The sequence below is a fragment of the Rhamphochromis longiceps genome, linkage group LG11 (assembly GCF_057381845.1).
Source record: "Rhamphochromis longiceps isolate RC_006_pf linkage group LG11, R_longiceps_female_GT1.1, whole genome shotgun sequence".
NCBI classification, from domain to species: Eukaryota; Metazoa; Chordata; class Actinopteri; order Cichliformes; family Cichlidae; genus Rhamphochromis; species Rhamphochromis longiceps.
This window is the reverse complement of record NC_140567.1, coordinates 34,401,767-34,418,164: the sequence shown is the minus strand read 5'-3', so window position 1 is coordinate 34,418,164 and position 16,398 is coordinate 34,401,767. Positions and strand designations below refer to the sequence as shown.

General features: G+C 38.4%; 1 protein-coding gene across 1 annotated transcript; it reads right to left on the bottom strand.

Annotated features, from left to right (window-relative positions):
• Window positions 1-1,214: 1,214 nt before the first annotated feature.
• On the bottom strand, window positions 1,215-16,074 carry ica1 (islet cell autoantigen 1). The gene is made up of 13 exons (XM_085423781.1): window positions 15,930-16,074; window positions 13,895-13,924; window positions 13,603-13,774; window positions 10,892-10,964; window positions 10,624-10,747; window positions 9,822-10,020; window positions 8,856-8,981; window positions 8,578-8,676; window positions 8,383-8,483; window positions 7,720-7,766; window positions 6,953-7,183; window positions 4,440-4,520; window positions 1,215-4,302 (listed from the first exon to the last, which is right to left on the bottom strand). The coding sequence occupies exons 2-13, from the start codon at window positions 13,909-13,911 to the stop codon at window positions 4,181-4,183; spliced, it is 1,392 nt and encodes a 463-aa protein (XP_085279907.1). The 5' UTR covers window positions 13,912-13,924; window positions 15,930-16,074; the 3' UTR covers window positions 1,215-4,180.
• Between the last annotated feature and the right edge of the window lie 324 nt (window positions 16,075-16,398).

Below are 16,398 nucleotides of genomic sequence, written 5' to 3'. Positions count from 1 at the left end.
CTGCATTCCTAGTTTGATCACTAATAAACTTGGTAAGCTAAAATGCAAACATCAGCTGTTTAATCAGCAATTAACTGACCAATCAAAAAGCACACGGCTCCTCCGTTTCCTCGTTTTATTGCCCCACACTACCAAGAACAATAACTCAGGTCATGTGGAATGTACTCTCTCGGATTATGTTGCCTTTGCCCAGTGTTTGACTTTGTTCTTCAGAAAGACATTCCAGTCTTTTGCAGAAATGTTTCATTATTATTTTTTTAGTTTCTGGAGAGAGGGAGGCTAATACAGACTGAATCAACTGATTGATGTCACACCTTGTGACTGATGCTTTGCGCGTTAACCTGTTCAGGTTAGAATTTCAGGTGCTATGACACATTCCAGAGACCGCTGTTGAATTGATCAACTGTGAGAACTCATGCAAAAGGAACGAGTGACATAAGCTAGACCCTGCGGAAGTAAGATGCTGACAATTATGGCATTTGTTTCAGCCCTTTTGATAAATATGTACCAAAGGATATTACGATGAGAGGCCTTTCATGTGTTTTGGGACACAAAGTAATAACTTAACAAACTGGGATAAATGGTAAACTGATGGTTAACTAAGCTTTAGTAAGTAGTTTACTGTTAACAAACAAGGACATGATAACAAATGTTTGTAGTCATTAGTAATAAAGCAGTTTGTCATTAGTTTGGCCACATTTGTGACAAAGATGGTGAGATAGAGCTCCATCTAAGCCACAATTTTATTTTATTTTTTTCTTTCTTGGACCTAAACAAGTAGTTTTTTTGGTGCTTAAAGCTGCCCCCAAAAATTAAAGAAGAAAAGAAGTTGTGAGAAAAGAAGCACCAAGGTCCACTACCTCTCCATACATGCTTTAAAGTAAAGCACAATTTATATTTATGAACATTACCTGTACTCTAAAGTTGTACCTGGCTTTCAAAATCAAGTCTCATTTCATTGTTTGCTAACAGTAAATATCTGTTGCCTGAAGGTTAACTGTTAGTTTACCCGTTCTTAACAATTGCTATCATACAGTGTTACTGGAGCACAAAGAAGCAGGATGTTTATTTGCATTTCATTTGTGTTAATAAAGAGCTCAGCAACTACATAAACGTAAGTGCTAATCATTAAAATGGAAACAAAATGATAATCACTATTTTTATTTTAGACCAATTTGTAAAGTTAAAGCAATCAGAAAAGAGTGCAATTTCGATTTTTGCTTGAAGTAAAGCTACACTAAGGACGAAAAAAAAAAAGTGTAACACAGTTTATCTCAATATACAGATGCAGCCAGATGTGGCCTGATGTTACTTTGCAAAGTTTGTATTATCATAACATAATTCTAAAAAACAAAAAAAAAACATGACTTTGGCTTTGGTCCGTTTTGCCACTCACGCACAGAAACACAAATAAGAACATGTGCAGCACATTCAGCAACAAATGCAGTTGAAGTGCTTTGCTCTGCTTGCAGCTCCAAGACTTTTAATCATACTAATTCTGATTATATTCACAAGCACACTGTGCCGTTCAGAAATGATTGCCGTGTTAGGCAACGATGATTCAGTTCTCCCGTGTATTACACGTTTTTATGTAGATCTTGTGTGTTTTTCAATAAAGGAAAAAAGAAAGCCCCAAAAAGTCTCTTTGGATTGATATACATTATGTTTATCTATGACCTGGGGGAAAAAACCTTATAATTAGTATTCATAAGCATGATTTTATATGCAAATAGGAGTTAAGGTAAGGCAATTGCTGTATTTGGTTATGAGTGAATAATAAATATGGCATGAATATGAAACAAAGCAACAAAAAAATGTCACTGGGTTATAACTCTGTGTTAACGTGTGATTTGATTAAGGCATTTACTCAGATATGTAGTCAGTTTATGCAGCATTGTCACTAAAGTCAGAATAAGACTGTATTTACACGATTCTTAAAGTTTCCTCTTTTTTGGCTCTAGAATAATGCACTCACGCAGCGTATAATGCCCGTAAAAACCAGTAACCACTAAGTAAATACAGGAACGTGGAAAAATGTCACATCACTATAAACATGTAGTTCACTGAATCACGTTTACTGCTTAACATAAAAGAAGGCATGCAACATGCAGTAATAAATGACTGATGTGTTTTAAATCAACACACTTCTGGATTATACTTAAAAGGAGATCACATATACTGTATTTTGCAAACACATCATCAGTCCTTACAAAAAAAGTCAAGCTTGTGTCTGATCAAAGAAACGACTTGGATTACATGGATGAAATTCCACCTTCAGATGTGGTGAGAAAGGAGTTTAGTTTAAATTCTTGCACTGCTGAATAGATCAATGCCAGGCAATTATGCTTCAGTTTGTTTAAATAATTCTGTTTAACTGCATTAAAATTCCTCCAGTCAACATGTTCCACTGCTCTGTAAACAAACTGTTATCTTTGTCATATTTGCCTTCTTTCATATTGTGCATCTCACGCAGTAGTTTGACATCTTCAGTAATGAGAACTGGAAATGAAGCATGAATGCTATGAGAGAGATTTCCAAGGCAGCTACTGTCAAAGGCGTTTTGTTCCAAACTCGTACTGAGGTATCCCTGCTAAAATAATTTAATGTTTACATTTTTCTTTCATGACAAAGCTGGTAATAGTTCATGGGGCTCTGACAGAAGCATAATACTGCCACCATGAAATAAATCTGCTCATTTCTGGTTACAGCCTGATTTAAAGGGACTTGTGCTCATCGCCACTTCCATATTTTTAACTTTGGACTAGCTTAGCACTCAGAGTAATACTTATGTATAATGGTCCTTGGTGCAGTCCTTCAGGTCAGCTACTGTCTGGACACAAGCCATTCAACTCTAGCTTTAAGCCAGATTTTTCCTGATTGGTGGCCATTTGCAAAGAGAAGGGTTTAACAGTTGGTGATTCAGCGCTCACAGCCAGTGCTGTGTGCCCGAGAGCCATATTAGGGATATCTCAACCTTTCTATACACTTATGTAGGCTTTTTGCAGGGATAACATAGATCTACACACATTCTGAGCTCATTATTTTAACTGGCAATTATTTAACAAAATAAAACCACAATATTGTTGTAGTTATTAAAAACATTTTTATGTTATGGCCTTGTAGTTTGGCCTCGTATCAACTTTTTCTCTAAAAATATTTTAGATTTTCAATTTTAAAAGAAACCTCATCTTCCTGAAGTTATAATCATACATATTCTATTTTAGTTGTTCAGTTATGACACTGGGCATTATGCAAGAACATTTGTGGTGTTCTTCTAAATCAGTCTCTAGTCGTATTTCCTTCTAAGATTAAGTTGAAAACACCTCTTGCGTGGCTCCAAAATGGGCTGTCTGTCATGCTCATTGTGCGGATGCCTTTTATTTTCCATGGAAAAACCCCAAAAGGTTGTTAGGCAAAATATTACTACTATATTTGTCAGCGGCCTGTCATCACAGGCTATTCAACAGTAAGTGACCGTGGACGCCTTGAGTCGGCTTTTGGAGTGAGCTTTCTCAGTAAACTGAATTTAAGAACTACGTAGTCATAATATGCCGATACATGCAACCAGGAAACATGGTAAATTTGCAAGTGATGCCACAGTGAATTAGTGAAGTTAATTTTTGTTAAATATTTTTTTTAAATGATTACTAATTCATATTAACCTCCTAAGACCCGAGCTCTTCCACGACATGCATTTTTAATTTTTCTTTGATATTTGGGCGTATTGGGGCCCAATGAATGTAAAAACAAAGAATTACCAGATTTTTTATTTTTATTTTTTTTTTAACCTTATTTTTGTTTTTAAGAAAAAATAAGAGCCGCATATGAGGATATTTGTTTAAAACTTTGATAAAACAGTAGCAGTATAATGTCCTCATAAGTGGGTATCAGGCGCTTGTAGAGCAAAATTGAGTATTTAGGTCTAAATAACCCAAAATGTGATGTCCACATATGTGGACGCCAGGTCCTAGGAGGTTAAGGAAACTAGACAATCTGCCTGTCTACCTGAGACACCCTGTCATGTTCCACTTTAGAAAGAAAATATGAATTATTCTTGCATGAGGCCTCTGCAAGTCAGATCAGGCTGCTTTTTTTTTTTTTTTTTTTTTTTTGTGTTTTCTGTTTTTAAACTTATTTTATTGTACCCCTTACAAGGGTAAAATGTGATGCAGAAGAACAACTATGCATTGTGAAGTTCGTGCTCTGTGTTGGTTTTGCCGATCGCGTCGGGATTGGAGAGGGGGTCCAAGTCGGCAAACAGGTTGAACCACGCTGAGAGATCTTTGGATGTCCCTTCTGCCTCTGTAAAAAGATTTGACGAGGTAAATATCACTAAGAAAAGTCAGCGTGACGGTTTGGCGTTGGCTTTCTAGTTTATCCATTTCATTCTTATTTTCTAATGTCTTTCTAATGTCTTGACTTATATCGCCCAGGCCTACCTCTCTCTGCTGGCTTTGGAGTGCTCTGATTGACTTCAGATGAGTGCTCAGTTGCTTGAGTGGCAGAATGTGGGGCCCAATCTGAAGAGGAAGCATAGATTCGGGTTACTCACTAGGAAACTGTTACTGTGCAAAAGCACGATCCAACACGAGTCATTACACTCCATCGCACACAGCTGATGACTCGTCCCACAGAAAATCAAAACATTTACTGCATTGCAAACATTTTGTGAATACAAAACAGAAATTGTCTTGTTTCAGACATATTTATTTGGTTTCCATTCTTTTCCGTGTCTTGAAAATGCAACATGTAGCAGCACTTCATGGCTCTGGAGAGAACAGTGAAGTGTGCTGTACATTTCTTACTTAACCAAATGGAGAATTTGTTTTTAATTGTGTATTGTTGTTTCACCTTCAGCAGAACTTTTGAATAAGCTGAAGTACTTCGTAGATTTTACAGTTGCACCCTGACCTTGCCTTTTAAGTCCTACTGCCTGGATCTGAAATTGCTTGGCTCTTGGGAATATGTGGATTTTTTTCCTCCTTCCTTTGAAGATGAGCCGTTTTAGTTTTGATTTGCCAGTTTGGACTCCATCCGGAGTTCTGTGACTTCTTTTGGATCAGTCTGCTCTGCTTTCTGTTGGCTTGTCTGCCTCTTGAAGGGCTGACCTCTTTCACCACTATTGCTTCAATCCAACATGCTCTAGAATAGAATAGCCCTTTACTGTCATTGTGTACAATGACAATAAAGGGCTATTCTATTCTAGAAGACGAGAGACGTACTGAATATTACCCTATGGCAGAGTCCAGCAATAACAAGGATGTTGGTAAAAGTACAACTTAAAACCTTTATTATAGGCAAAATTCATCAAACTTTGTGTTTTCTTTAAATACAGTTTGGCTGCTGATCCTGTGCAATTTTTAATTTAAACAGTGACCTTTAACCAAAATCCCCTCAAAATGCTTTCTGTTTAGTACAAGGTTGTCAAGGTCATGCCATAATCTTACAGATAACCCACAGCAACTTGTTTTACAAGCCTGAGAATGAGTGCTAGTTACAGCATGCAGTATTTAATAATAAGAACAAGTAACCATGTTTAGAAGCAAAATAAAGGATTTTTTTCCACATTTCTACCAGTTTCACAGCCTGATCATGCACTCTGAATATGACTGCAAAAGAGCTCTGATGTAAATTTAGTTTTGCAGTGGAGACAGACAGCTTTCAATGGGCTTGTGCTTTGGAAGTCACTCTGCAGATGCACAAAATTTACTGAAGGTCTAATTTGATATGTATGCCATATTAAGTGTGTGTGTGATAAGCCTCATGCCAACATTTGAGAGGAGAAAAAGAGAAGAGGCACGTTCTGTTTCCCTGTAAACTGTAAGAAGCAGTTTTGCATTTCAAGTCAGCCCCTGCAGCACTTCTGTTTGCACAGATTGACTACCGCTCATTTGCTTTATAACGATTTTATATTTCTACCAACGCTGGGTCTAATTATTGTTGGTGTTTACAGTTTCGTGTTCCCTTAATTTGGGGTTCAATCTGTCGTACCAGTTAAAAGTAGAAAATGCATGTTTAACGGCTTTTCATAGGAAGAGACTGAGGCCTCAGTATATTTCCAAAAGTCACTCACAAGTTAGTCTCTCCTGATATCATTTGTTTCTCCTTGACCTCGCCCATCTTGCATATATTTACAGGACTTTTCTTTCTCAATGATTGTTTTGGGATTGTGGGAATATTCCCACAGTAATGTGCTGTGACTCATGAGTTAAATCTCAGTCATGCTACAGTAAATCACTCACTAAATCATTTTGTCTGACCTATTGCACTTTAATGATTAACACTGAATTGCCGGATTCTTATATGTGCCTCGGAAATGCAGTCAAACTATAAGCAGTTTTATAGAAGTGTGCAGCTTGCAACCTTTAAAGCTGGAAATTCACAAAACCAAGTTAACAATACCAGATGAGAATCCAAGCCAAGAGGAGATGGAAAGTAGTTGGCAATTACCTACGGGTAAGGAAATCTAATTGCTGTATTTTAACAGCCTCCTGCTATTACTTTGACAGATGTGGATTTGATAAATCCTTTTAAAGCCACTCTTTTGCCTGTGTGGAAACCATTGGGGAGGAAAAAGCAGCTCATTTTAACTCTGCCTTTTGGTGATTTTGCTAATGCACTGATTCAAAGAAAAACTGTGTTTATTAGTTTTTAGGAATATGTATCTCTCCTTAATGTGTAATTAAAATAAATTATGGCTAATTGGTGGTTAATGGTGGCTAATTTTTCCAGGTTCTGCATGGTGGTCATGGTGAGAGAATCGATCTAATGGTGCAAAATCCAAATGGTCTATTCTTTTGATTACTAAAGAGCTTCCTTGGACCAACTTGCCAATTTTCTGGTTCACTCTTGTATAGTAGCACAGTTGCAACACACACACACACACACACACACACACACACACACACACACACACACACACACACACACACAGACACACAGGCAGGCTGACCTGAGATGGAAGACTGCAGATTATTCAAACTCTGGTCCAAAAGCTGTGATGGTAGAAAGAAGTTTTCCTTGTCCTGGGCCTCTGTTGGTCTGGTGGATGCAGCACTTGTTCCTTCCTCAGTCTCTCCAAACACTTCTGTCCACTCCTGAGAAAAATCCCCCTCATCCACAGACAAACCTCCCAGGATCTCATTCAGTAAGGTCATGCTGTCTGTCTCCTCTCCCTCCGACTCTGGGAAGCAACAAAAAGTGTTAATTTAAAAATGTTTGGATGATTTTATCTTTTTTTTTTTTTTCTTTTTTTTTTTCTTTTTTTTTCCCCACACAGTGTTTAAATTTTCACATTAATTTTAATTATAATTATCTAGATTCAAGACAGCTTTCCTTTCCTTAGTTTGCTTTGCCATTCACTATGGACTCAAATCACTGAGGGGACCATTTACACTTATTTCCACCTCCACATTTGAATTCACTGACTCTACTGATGTGGCTTTGCATGATTCACAGTTCAAAATAATCCTTGCTCATCTTGCACTACATCTTTATGCTGGGCCTTCAGGTCACCCTCTGCTTCTAACAAGTGCTCCATCCTTGCTGTAACCCTGAACTGTAGAAAAATTGGTGCCAGGATTGATAATGGGTCCCATTTGTTCTTAGTTTTGTTATTTTCCATATAATCAGATTATTTAACAATGAAGTCAGTTATTATTTTCAACCTAAAATGCAATTTAAAAACACAATTAAATCTTCAAGTTTTACATCTTTTACCTTCTCTCGCCTTGTCACTGGTGTTTTCATTTACAAGAGAGATGAGTCTGTAAAGAAACAGAAATTAAGCTTATAGCATTTTGTTCATAGGTGACATACACAGTGTGTCCTCATCCCAGTGGGCCTTCAATAGATCAGTTTTTCTCAGGTGCTACCTGTCCTTTTGTCATTGGCACCAATCAGGAGACATTGACTCTGTTTTTAGAGACCTAAAAGTATGTGTTAGGATGTTGAATCCATGGCGCTGTCAGCTAGGAAGTCATGGTGTGGTAGTTTGTTTTGTTTTTTGCTGGTTGGGTGTAGGACCTAAAAACTGCTTGGTTAGGTTAGGGAATAATTGTGGTTTAGGTTAAAGTACACCCATTCACAACCATAATCCTGATGGGCTTGGAGTTACACCCATTTCACACTAATGCCATAACCTGTTGCATCACACACCGCCGCCTAAGGAAACAGTCTGCGTAAACGAGACATACCAGTGGCTTTAAGAAAACAGCCTTAGTTGATGCCTCGGGGATGAGTCAGGCTGACCTACAGCTGGCTTGCAGAAATTCTTTGTCTCTGTTCAGACTGAACATTGCCCATACATGTACTCGACATTTTCACTGTTTTTCGTACGCGTTTGGTTTTCTTGCATAACAATAGATATTTCTTGAAGCTCACTGGTCGTCTGTGGTTTCTTCTTTCTTTGCTTCTTCTGTTTCTGCCTTGACTTTATTTTTCCCCTTCTTTTTAGCCAGTTTGTCCACAGGGTCTTGTAAAGTCTGGAACAATAATTGGAACAAAATCATTGCTTATTGTCATTACATGTCTCCAGTGTCAGCATTTAGTACTGTTATTACTGAGACTCTCTCAGACCTTAATTGTAGAGAACTCATAATGCTGACAGCCCTTGAAGCTCTCATGGATGGCTGCCATGGTGTGGGATGTTTTCTCCCAGAAGTGCAAAAGTGTTGTCTAAGACACGCACACAAGAAACAAGTTACACGCTCAGCTGCTCAAGGTAAAAGTAGTAATTCACCCCAGCGGGTGATAGTTTAGACCTGCTGACTAAGCCACATGTGGCAGAGCCATTGAAAACACCATATTTAAGCTCGGTGGAGTGTACGCAGACAGCTGGGACTTGTGAGGCGAACCTGATATGTGGTTAAGACGTGAGAGAGGAGGTTGCAGCGGCTCGCTCCCAGCAGGTCCACTTTCTGGCAGACGTCATTCTTCAGTTTGTCAAAGCTCGTTTTGGTTGTGCGCACCTGAGCCTGAACCTGAGAGAGAATATATGTGAAATGCTCCCCACCTAGTATTATATGACACACAAGGAAAATGCAAACAGTCGAGTTCTTGTTCACATAACTGTAAAAAGTGCTGGGTTCTTGCAGGCGGACCACCATCTATGGGTATGTTCTGCCCTCTGGTGTCAGGTTTTATAACATGTTTTCTTGCTTTTTGGTCTGTTGTGTTGTTAATGCTGAATTGATTAGTAAAATGGCATTTGTAGTTATTTCAACATGGTCTACATGTTTTAGGGTTTTAAACTGTTGTCCCACTAAAACAGAATATAAATATGAACCAGACGAAGCACTGTAAGCTGATGATGGACATTTTCCAGTGTTTCTGACATTTATTTTTAAGACTAAACATTTAATCAAAAAAAATTGACAGATTAATTACTGATTGCTGCAGGCCCTGCGGCGAAGGAAGAAATTGAATTTGTGGAAGTCATAATATTTTTGCCAATTTCCCACAGACTGCGTTGGCAGGGCTCTGATATTACTGTTTTTATGTTGCTCTAGGCGGGAGCAGCACTTCATCATATCAACAGTGGGGTTGCAGTCTGAGAAGTACCCATTAAATTAACAAAAGAACAATTAATTGGATTATATGCAGTTGTGACTTACTGGTATATAGACATTATGAATTGTCACAGGAGGTGCAGCTTAAACCCTGAAGTGTCACTTTGAACTATCACGTATGCCTGAGCCCTGAGATGGGCAAAACTAAAGAGAATGCAGGCATTATTTGTGCTAGTATGTAAGCTTTTCTTTCTGCTATGAAAATGATTGTTAATCTCTTCATTGCTGTGCTCTGAAAAGAACAAAACAAACCTTTCTGAATTTCTCCATCTGTTTATGTGTATCTGGGTCGAGCTCCTGAGATACGTCCTTCATCCAAAGCAGCGCTCCACGGTACTCAGTCCTTGACTGCTCCATTCGATTCACTGTCAGCCACGTGTCTGAGATGGCACGATAACGGAACGTTTCCACCTCCTGGTACAAACGGCACAGCGGGTTCCTCAGAGCCAATCTGCAGGGTGTCGTATTAAACTCCGTATTAAGGTGCTGCACGTGGCTTGGATCATCATGTGGAAAATTTGTCATGTCTTGTCTACGCTGCAGATTAGTCTGCTGATTTATTCAGCTGCACTGAAAAGTATCTCAGCTCCAGGACGAAAAGCTTTAAATGATCTTGGAAATGCAAATGGTGAACTCAAGAATCAAAAGATGAGCAATGGGGGAAAAAAAAATAGAAATACTGGCAAAACCAAAATCGTCAACATGACTTTCACGCTGCCGCTGATCTTACAAAATCTAAACAATATAATTTACTAAGTTATATTAATAATAATTATCACCACTACTGTCAGACTGACACACAGATTCGGACACGTAAATGAAATCCCTGTTTTCAGTAGAGTGAGAGTACCTATGCTGTGTAGTAACCCTGTTATCTGCTCTGTTAGGGCAGCTATTTTATTGCTCCTGATGAACATTCCTGATATGACTCTCCATCCTTTTTGTGGATTTGGGGTGATACAGTTGGCTGACCTTTACTTGAAGCTATTTTCTAGTCCAGCATGTGATTTATTTTAAGGATGTGGCAGATTGTACATTGATCCGTGTCCCCTACCTCTGCTGTGATGAGAAGCAGAGAGCTTTTCCTGTGGCTTGCATGATCTTTCCAGCTCTGGTTTTATCCTGAGAGCCCTGGGAGCGCAGGAAACGACCCAGCTCATTCTCTTCTTGGGAAAGGACTGAACAGTAAGAGAGAGAAATCACTCTGGATGGATATTAATATCTTAAGAATGTGTTTGTTTTGGTTGACATTCTAGAAGTCTTAAACTCAATCAGTAGATTCGTTGTACTCAAAATGATTTAACAATTATATTTGAACTTACGGCAGATCCTCCTCTGATACTGCTCAATGACCTTCAAAAGCTCCATGCATGTTCTCTGAATCGAGTGGAAGACCTGCATAACAAAACAATATCAGCATAAACACCTAGTCAAATGAAACGTTGTAATTGATGATTAATGATTAATGGAATTGCCGATGATAAATCCCTAATGATTTTAAATGAACCATCTACACAGGCCGAAGTCTGTTTTCAGCAGACAACACTTCTGTTTCATTGTGTTACCTAATGCAAGTTTATCATGTTAAAAGGCTAATTGATCATTTAAAAATCTCTTTTCCAATTATGTTAGCACAGCTGAAAGCTGTTCCGATGATTAAAGATGCAATTAATTTAGCTAGTTGAGTTTCCAAAGCGTCAGCTTTTCTGAGTTCATTTATTGTGTCAAAACAAGGAAAATAATAATAGAAAAGGGAAAAGTGTCTTTTCAAACTCTTTATTCTTCTCAGAAATTAATATTATTCTATTAATGAAATTGCCAAATAACTTTTTCTCTTACAACAGTACATACTTTTCCCTTCATAGAACAGCACAAAATTACTCCAACAACAATAGAAAGAAAAGGTGGACGCGCCAATGCACAACTGACAAGTCCATCAGAGTCTCTTGTCTGAGAAACGGATGCTTCTCGGGATCTTAACCGGCAGCTTCACTAAAATACCTGCGAAACTCAGTTTCTTCCAACAGAGAAAGGTTTACTTCTGTATTTGTTGGCATAGTTGCATAGGAGAAAGTCATATCCAAGTCTGGCTGAGAAAAGGAAAACGCTGAGATGAAACATACATGGACAACATAGATCGTGGATGGAAGAAGATTGGAGGTATTTGGGCCACAAAGAGTATTTGTGAGGTGTGGGACAAATGGAAAGATACTGGAGCTTTATGACACCTTCTGGTGGTGGTAATCTTGGAGGTCTGGGTAAAAGGACCCTGGAATAAGAAAAGTCAGTGCTGTGGCCTGTGGATATTGTTCAATTGGAGCCAATTTCTTTTTACATCAGGAGACCTAAACCACAAATTCAAACTGTGCAAGAACTATTTAGAGAGAGCACTCAGACAGCTACGTTCTGACTATAATGGAGTGGCCAGCACTCCCCAGTCTCAATACTAGACTCATTGGTGTTACAGCTTGACTGTATTGTATGCAAATGCCCATCAAATCAAAATCTCTGGTACTCTTTACTTTTTTCACAAAAAATCCTGCAGAAATTAGAAGCAGTTTTTGTTTTTTTTGTATTTTAAGTCTTTACTGTGGAACTGGATTGTGATCCCGTTTGCTTTCATGATATTTGAGATGTTTAGATCTTTATTTGGCGTTGAACTGTAGCAAGTTGAAAGGAGCAGACAGATTAAAAAGACAAAAACATCTTTGAGATGTGGAGATAATGAGCTGGCGGAGTGCTTGATGCCAAGCATGGTGGAAAACTCTTATGGAGACACTTTGTGGTGGGAAACTCTGAGAGTTCTACAAAATAAAAAGAACCTTGAACAAAAAAGACTACTTAATTTTGCAGCACCATTTTCCCCAGTTTCTTCCAACAGGCCAATAATCGTGACTCCATACCAAGCAAAACTGGAGAAGAAGCAGTCGGCTAGTAACCTGTCAATAATCAAGTGGCCAAGCATTGATGGCCATTGTACCATCAAACCAAACTAGTTGGAGGAAGCATAGAGTGAAATTTCTTAAAATTACCTGAAAACAGAATTTAAAATACAAAATTGTTTTTTCAGATTAGAAATCTTATTTCAAACCCTTACTGCCCTAAATATTCATTTTTTCCAATTCATGTGTTTGATAGGTTTGCATTTAAAACAAAACAAAACAAAACAAAATGAAAAAAAAAACAAGAAATTCTGACCTCAAGCCTTTCAGCAGTGGTGTAAATAAACTATTCAAAAACTGAAACTAGAATTTGTTATGGACATTCTGCACCTCACAACCCGGCACATTATTTCTTACATATTTGTAATAAAAATAATTCAAAAGACAAAAAAAGAGGTTCAGTGAGTTGCATTAGTGGAGGTGTAGCAGACAGCTGTTGGCTACAGCTGCCTGTGTCCGTACATCTGTCAGTCCTCCTAACTTTAACTGTTACTGGTATCCAAATGAATAGGTTATAAAAATAAATTTACCCAAAGAACAGCTGATGTTTAGTTAGGCATGGTAATATAAAATCGGAACATAAACTAATCTAACTAAATGATTAAATACGTGGTTTTTTTTTTTTAGGGTCATTAGTCTGTTTGCACCCACAGGAGTCACCTGACCATTAGAAAAAAAAAATCTGCAAGTTTAATGCGCTTCTCCACTGACTTCACTTTATAGACCTGGAAGCTCCGCCCATCTTTTATATACAGTCTAAAATTGAGATGTTTATCAGGGGCATGGCCTAGATTAATGCTGGATGTTTATCAAGTATTGATTTCATGAATTAAGTTCTCCTCGCTCCAGTAATGGATGCCAGACGAGGGGGAGGGGGGTCGAGCAACCTAATAAAACTTTTAAGCCTCGAGCAATTTCTGGCATAGTGTAAATCAAAAAGCCATTTTAGTCTGTGCAGCCTGCCTGAGGGAGGGTACCTTCAGCTTTCTTGATGTTTCTGTGGTGTGACAGAGGAGTACAGGAGCCAAACATGGCTGTCACTGAGCATGCTCTTAAACTATAAGGCCAAACCGTTTAATACTCCTGCTCACCTCCAGCTTGGCATCCAGATCTGCGTCTGAGGCGACCACATGCTCGTCCTCCTTCTTCCCGGTGACCTTGATGAGAGTCTGCTTGGTTTTCCAGTATTTCTGCTGGAACTTGTTTACCACAGATGAGTCTTGGCTTTGGATGAAGCGATCAAGATAGTCTCGGGAGTAACCACTGCAATGACACAAAGAATGGCGCAGTGCTGTGACTGCTCCCTCTCTTGGAAAGAACTTTATAAAATCTTTGGAGAACTTATTGATTTATGTGAAATTATGTCCACAAAGATATACTTACAAGTTTCCTCCCTCCATTTTCTTAGATTACCTGAGGGGTAAATAAAGTACTTGAATCAGTATTGATGTGGCCGTTGGTTCGAACTTTTTTTTTTTTTTTTTTTTTTTTTTTACCATTGACTCCATATAATGCCTTAGTCACCTTATATTCTGTCTTATATGATAACACCTTGTATTTCTAATGCATTAGAGAATACATCTGCGCTTAACAAAATCAGCATTTTCTTCACAGCTTTGATGATAAAGCCAAACTTTTACATGTCTGCAATGATAGTATAAGGTAAGGGTGTTGCCTTATACCAGTATTGACAATAACTAATATTTTGAAAGATATATATAAATACAGTTTGATTAAAAAATAAAATCATATTCGAAATAATGCATTGGTGTTAGAGTGAGGAATAGACTTTCTCCATCGCCTTTCAATCCTATTCTGAGTGAGTGTAATAAAAAGTTGATGGTTAATATGAGTGATAACACTATTTTTTTTTCATTTGTTACCATGATGACTGTGGAGTGAAAATGTTATTTTGTCCTAGGAAGGTTGTTAAATGTTATTGTTGGGCACTTTTTTAGGAGGACCTGACATTTACAAAAATGTACCAAACTATTATGAGAAAGTGACCGTGGATCACTTCAGGGTTTTTCAGATACTGGAGCGTAGAGCCAGTGAGGTGGGCAATAAAAGAAAATACAGTGGAATTCTGAATTTATAATTTATTCACTTATTATTTATTTATTCATAATTGCATTATCCATCTCAAACAACTTAGCAGAAGGGAATTTAGTAGCTCATATGTCCTCTTTATTCTTTTTATTCTTTAACGTTTGTTGTACAAGAATGCAAAGTGACAATAAAAATCTATCATTGAAAGACAACCAACCAAACAACATGCCAGTTCTGTGCTGACATTTATTTCACCGAAATTTAACTTGGCTATTTTTTTTAAAATAGTGTGAGAGAACCTCTGAATTTGTACAAAATGACAGCCAAAAAAGAAAACCCTCCAAAAACTACCTCTTTTCACCTTAAAGCATAATCTTTAACTTTTACATGCAGTAAGTTCTTTTTCACTTTTATACAGTGTTTCAAAAATTAATTAATTTAGCTCATATTCAGCTATTAAGGTTTTACCTCTGATAATTTCCCCAGTCCTAACTCTTATTTTCAGCTTCTTTGGAAAATGACTGCAGGTCGTTGACTACTTAATAAACGATATTTATCATAGACCTGTGCTCTGTTCAGAGTGCACACCACATTTACACTTTACATCTGCTGTGAAAGGCTCCAACCAGCAACCCTACACCCTAACTTGGGGAAAAAAAGGGGGGATAGATGAAGTTGTTATACTGAAGTTATTTATTTTGAAATTAACCGACGTTGTACAAATGACATATGAAAGATACAATTATAAACTGCATTTCTCTGAAGCTTCAGTAAAAGTTGACGGAATCATAACAAATGGATTCAGACCCTGGACCCTGGAGAGACTCGACCTTGTTGGTGGATCATCATGACTTCTATGCTGGATAATAAGACGTGCCCGAGGACTTGGCTTATTTATATTTCTACCAGCTTTGTTTAATCATCGCCGGGAGTGGGATTTAGGTATCTGTGCCCGTTCTAAACATGGCAGAGGAGCACCACCTGTTTCCAGTGAGCGCCTCGCCTGCTGTGCATCATCACCGTGAAGAAATTAATAAATAATCACCATATCCTGCAAAGAGCGCGCGCGCGTCACGACTCGTTTAAAACAAACGGATGATACGTTGCTGTCGTTTGCCTTCCCCGGTAGTAACAGTATTTATAGAAAGACCCTGCAAATAATCTATACCTCTAAACAGGTAAACGTATGCTCATTTACGTCCTGATGTAAACTGAGCGGTTTATTCAGCAAATCCGCACTGGCAGAAAGAAAGCGCACTGTGCGGAAACCCAGCAGCTCCCCCCCCCGCCTTATCCTTTAAATATAACCGATACATATCACAATAAAACCGAGAGCATAGCAACATGAAACAGTTTGTTCCACACATACCTTTCCGCGTCGGTGACATGTAGAAGAGCCGCTTTATTTCCTCCCCATCGCCACACACACAGCAGCTCTGCCTGGCTGACAGGCCCTGATGTACTGTATACAGCTACTGTATGTACACACAGTTGCTTCTTCGCCACAGCTCATTGTCCGCGTGCACGAAACACCGCTGACGTCATCCAGACTTCGCCCCCTCCTCCTCCTCCTCCTCCTCCCCTCTCCCGCGCTGCATTCAGCCACTGCCCCACGTTAGTGTGCAAAGTGGGCAGATGTCTGTTGACTAGAAAATAATGACGGAGAGCAGCTAACGGAGGACACACACACACACAGTGGACGTTTCATATTACCCCCTCTAATGTGTTCTACATTTAGAGCAGTGGACAAAATGGCAAATTTTTGCAGGCTTAGTAATTATTAGCACAAAGGAATAACTCTATTCTTAGAAAAATTAAAGTAGAAAATTACTTAAATG

What these genes read in the sequence shown, in the direction of transcription:
- ica1 (XM_085423781.1), bottom strand. An exon ending in ATCTGGATGCCAAGCTGGAG is followed by an intron (nt 10,965 to 13,602) that starts GTGAGCAGGAGT and finishes TTTGTTATGCAG; the next exon opens with GTCTTCCACTCGATTCAGAG. An exon ending in GTATCAGAGGAGGATCTGCC is followed by an intron (nt 10,748 to 10,891) that starts GTAAGTTCAAAT and finishes CTTACTGTTCAG; the next exon opens with TCCTTTCCCAAGAAGAGAAT.